The following is a 5000-nucleotide window of genomic DNA, read 5'->3' on the forward strand; positions in this document are numbered from 1 at the left end:
GTGATTTTTTGGTGTTTTTTATGGTGGAGAAATAAAAGAATAAAAAAGCAGGGGGTTGTGATTACACTAAATAGTATCTTCTATATTTTAGGGAAAAAAAACTCATGTGGGTTGATAGATGATGTTGAAACCTTTTTCACTTTTTCGTTTCATGAAGAAAAAATAAACAAACGGGTCATTCTTTATACTATTAGATATTATGATGGTTTCACTCATCTATTATATATCACATTTGTTTCATCAATTCATTATATATCATACATTGTTTAATAACCTCATGCATCATACATTTCATCAATCGCATGCATCATATGTATATTAATCTCATACATCTTATGCAATATTTAACTAACGGTCACCAAACATGTTAGAATATATTGAATATACGTATTTATTTGCATGAGTATTTGAAAAAAAACTGACGTTCATCCATCACTATGAAACAAAACCGTCCTTTGATACTAAAGCAATATCAAATAATCCACCCACATTATGATTGAATGAAAATAAACCGTTCGCCTTAAAAAACAAAAAAAGAAAGAAAAAGAAATAAAGAAAATGAAAGAAAGGAAAACTAAGAAACAAAAAGAAATAAAAGACAAATAAAATAAAACTTAGGTAACGACGAAAGACGTTTTCTCTCTCTCTCTTATTTCTCTCTCTCTCTCTCTCTCTCTCTCTTTCTCTCTCTCTCTCTCTCTCTCTCTCTCTCTCTCTCTCTTTCTCGCTCTCTTTCTCTCTCTCTCTCTCTATTTGTCTGTTTTTGTATTTCCGTCTGTCTGTCTGTCTATCTCTCTCTCTCTCTTATTCTCTCTTCCTCTTTTTCTTTCTCTTTCTCTCTCTTGCTCTCCCACTCACTCTCTCTCTCTCTCCCTCCCCCTCCCCCTCTCCCACTCCCTCCCCCTCTCCCTCTCCCACTCCCTCCCCCTCCCTCCCCCACTCCCTCCCCCTCCCCCTCTTCCCCTCCCTCACCCTCTCCCCCTCCCTCCCCCACTCCCCCTCCCTCCCTCTCTCCCTCCCCCTCTCTTACACGCCGCTTTGTTGCCGTTGGTCAGATTCATGTTGCAATCCGCCGTCATCTCCACGCGGTTCGTCCTCTCCAGAAGTTCCTTGATCTTCTTGTAACAGAGCTTCGGGTTCGAGTGGAAGAGAACCGACGCCTTCTTCTGTTGGGGAGGAAGTTCGACATCGTCATCTTATCTTTTTTGTGCGTGTTTTTTGGTTATATTTACTATCGGATTGCTATTATTATTAGTAGTAGTAGTGGTGTATTATTATTATCATTTTATTATCATTATTATTATTTTTTATTATCGTTACTGTTGTTATGATTATTGTCGTTATGGTCCTTGTTATTGTTAATTTATATTTTCGTTGTTGTTGTTGTTATAATCGTTATGGTTATTATTATTGTAATTGTTATTATCCTCATTATTGTTGTTGTCGTTATTGGTAGTATTTTTACTATTACTATTACTATTACTAGTATTGTTCATTATTTCTTATCATTCTTCCTACCACAATTCGTACGCACACCGTATTTCAAAGCTATGATGTCGAGACCACAATGTACCATCATAAGAAAAAAAACACAGTAAGAACGAAATACCGTATCTATATATATTTTTTTTATCATCATTTCTAACTCTATTTGCTTTAGAAATTCAATCTACTCTCATGAAACCAAATGAACATTGAAAAAAAAATATATATATATATAAATATATATATATATATATATAAATAAATATTATATATATATATATATATATATATATATATATATATATATATATATATATATATATATATATTATGCTCTCACCTCCGTGATGGTGAAGTTCTTGTGGTCGTCCCATGTCCAAATTTCTTCTAAGTTATCATTGCCGTGGACATACAGAGCGTACCTGTCATTGCGAGGGAAAAGAAGATTTTGGAATTGTGGTGAAATGAATAAGCGAGGAAAGGTTGGGAGAGGTGTTTGCAATATTTGCAATCAAGTATCACTTATGTCATTACTGTTGTTGTTATCATTATCATTATTATTATCATTATTGTTATCAATATTAGCATAATTTTTGTTATTATTATAATCATTACTATCATTATTATTATTACTATGATTATCATTAATATCTTAATAGTAACAATAACAATAAAATTACTGAAAGTAACTTAACATATCACAATACAATACAACGCAATGCTAACAACAACAACAAAACCGCCACTCTAGAAAACGAACCAAACCATATTCATCATTACAAAGACACTACAACAAATAAAAAAAACAACTAAACACGAATCACCACCACCACCAACACCAATAACAAAAAAAAAACAAAAATACCAAAAAAAGAAAAAAAAATCACCAACACTCCAACAACAACAACAACACCCACACACCCACACCCACACCCACACCCACACTCCCAAAGAAAACGAACGAGCTCTCACTTGTCATTATAGAGCGTGTTTCCTCCGATGACCCTCAGGCTCTTCAGGAAGTTGAGCGAGCGGAGGGCGTTGGAGCTGAAGACCCGGATGTAGTCCGTCACGATCTCGATCTTTCCGAGACTCGCGTTGAGCTCCTTGGCGATGGCTTTGCCGCCCGTGATGCTGGGGTGGGGAAGGGGTAGGGGGAGGTGAGGTGGGGTGTGGGGGGGTGAGGGATGGGTGAGGTGAGGTGGGAGGGATGGGGGTGAGGGGGAGAGGTGGGGTGGGAGGGGAGGGGGTGAGGGGGAGGGGTGGGGTTGGGAGGGGAGGGGGTGTGGGAGGGGTGGGGTTGGGAGGGGAGGGGGTGTGGGAGGGGGAGGGGAAGGAAGGGTGGGAAGGAGAGGGTGAGGTGGGGGTGAGGGAGGAGAGAGGTGGGGATGAGGGAAGGGTGGGGGAGAGGTGAGGGAGGGGTGGGGAGGGGAGGGGAGAGAAGGGGGAGGAGAGGGGAGGGGAGGGGGGTGAGGGAAGGGTGGGAGAGGGGAGAGGTGGGGTGAGGAGGGGAGGGAAGGGTGGGAGAGGGGAGAGGTGGGGTGAGGAGGGGAGGGAAGGGGGAGGGGAAGGAAGGGTGGGGTGGAAGTGGAGGGGTGAGAGGGAGATTGAGAAGGGGGTGAGAAGGTAGGGGAGGGGGTGAAAGATGGGGTGAGAGGAGGATGAGATGGGTAAGAGAGAAAGGTGAGTGGGGGTGAGAGGGATGGGGGTGAGTGGGGGGATGAGAAGGGGATTAAGAGGGGGTGAGAGGGATGTGGGTGGGGTAGGGGTGAGGGGGAGAAAGACGGGAGAGGGGCAGGGAAAGGAGAGAGAGAAAGAGAAAGTTGGAGAGGGAGAAAGATGGGTGAGCGGGTGGGGGTGGGGGGATGGGGTAGAGAGATTGGAGACAGGATGGAGGAAGGAGAGGAGAGAGAGAGAGAGAGAGAATGTCATATATTTACATCTTTGTAGATTTTTAGATACAGTGGTAAGTGCAATCGCCGGTATTCCACTCCGGGTAGGGATACACACACAACTCTACGGGAAACAATCCACTTTTCGATATATCACAAAATTATTCAAATTACCTAATGATGAGACGGCCCTCGATTTTAGTACATCCCACGAGTTGCTGAGCCTTGGCTATGGTGTTCACTAAGAGCTCCGAGCAGTTTTTGGCACAGTTCTCTCCAGGGGCTGCAAAAAGAAGAGAGCCCTTTGACATATTCATCATTTAACAAGTTCACTGTCAGCGTAAAGACCCAGGAATACCTCACTGCAATTGCGTTATATCTGGATCCCTTTTCATCACAGCGGTATAACTTTCAGCCTCAAAACTTCCTCATTTCATCACTTCCGTGCCATTTCTGACTTTTAGATACCTCACACCAGGTACCTCCTACACGTTCTACCTCTTCCCTCCACCTCTTATTAAAGAAAAAGAAGACTCATCAGTGGTGTCTCTCACAAGACGTCCCACTTTTAGACGTTTCACCTTTAGGCGTTTGACTTTTCGGCGTTCCATTTTCAGACGTCCCGCTTTTAGATGTTCCACTTCCAGACATCCCACACTCAGGCGTTCCACTTTCAGACGTCCCACTTCTAAATCTTCGACCTTAAGACACTCCACACCCACACGTTCGACTTCCATTCGCCTCAACTACCAGACATCCCCCACCACATCCTTCCCTCCACATCCCCCACTCACCCACCCCACCCTCACCCACCCCACCCCACCGTCACCCACCTTCACACTTCTTGCACGTTGGATGCTTGACGCCCAGGTAGTCCTCCTCGGTTTTGAAGTACTTCGCCGGGCACTCGCCCTGGTCGACGCACTCGTCCATCCCGTCGCCGGATTTGTGCAGAAGGATGCCGTGCAGCTTCTTGACGCACACGCCCATGGTCACGCACCTGTAGCCGCCGTACTGTAAAGGGAAGGAGGAGGAGGAGGTGGTGGTGGTGGTTTTGTAGTGTTGTATTAGAGATGGAGGTGGAGGTGGAGGTGGGGAGGGGAGGGGGGAAGGAGAGGGGGAGGGGGGAATGGGGAGGGGGAGAAGGGGGAAGGGGAGGGGGAGGTGGTGGAGGAGGAGGAGGGGGAATGGGAGGGGGTAAGGGGAGGGGGGTAATGGTAGGGGTAAGGGGAAAAGGAAGGTGGAAGTGAAAGATTAGGAGAAGTAGTAAGACGACGAATAAGAAAACGAATAAGAAAAAGATAAAAGAAGCGAAAAAAACAAAAAAACTTCCCACTTTCCATATACGATCCCATCCAATCACCATCCACAAGAAACCCCATTACACCTCCAGAATAGCATCGAACAATAGGATACTAACCTTGTAATATCCCTTGCCACAAGTTCGAACGCACGTGTGGCCTTGCGAATAGTCCTTGCAAGCGTGGCAATCCTCAGCCTTATTAGGACGCGAGCAACCGCCAGCGCAGAACTTGTGACAGCACTCGTTCGATTCCGTGCATTCCCCTTGGCACTCCGCGGGACAGACTGTTCGTGAGAGAGAGATTTGAATGGATGTGTTTT

At 44.7% G+C, this 5000-nt stretch overlaps 1 protein-coding gene across 1 annotated transcript in view; it reads right to left on the bottom strand.

The window, feature by feature from the left end:
- The window catches only part of LOC122256911 (insulin-like growth factor 1 receptor), an 88468-nt gene that overhangs the window by 29151 nt on the left and 54317 nt on the right, over positions 1-5000 (bottom strand). The window contains exons 9-14 of the mRNA XM_086553028.1: positions 4798-4964; positions 4211-4391; positions 3552-3660; positions 2458-2619; positions 1826-1907; positions 1031-1166 (exon numbers count right to left, since the gene is read on the bottom strand). Coding sequence (XP_086409154.1) covers positions 1031-1166; positions 1826-1907; positions 2458-2619; positions 3552-3660; positions 4211-4391; positions 4798-4964 — 837 coding nt within the window. The remainder of the gene's footprint in view (positions 1-1030; positions 1167-1825; positions 1908-2457; positions 2620-3551; positions 3661-4210; positions 4392-4797; positions 4965-5000) is intronic.

The sequence above is a fragment of the Penaeus japonicus genome, unplaced genomic scaffold (assembly GCF_977035675.1).
Source record: "Penaeus japonicus unplaced genomic scaffold, GWHDUDI00000001_assembly GWHDUDI00000027, whole genome shotgun sequence".
Taxonomy (NCBI): Eukaryota; Metazoa; Arthropoda; class Malacostraca; order Decapoda; family Penaeidae; genus Penaeus; species Penaeus japonicus.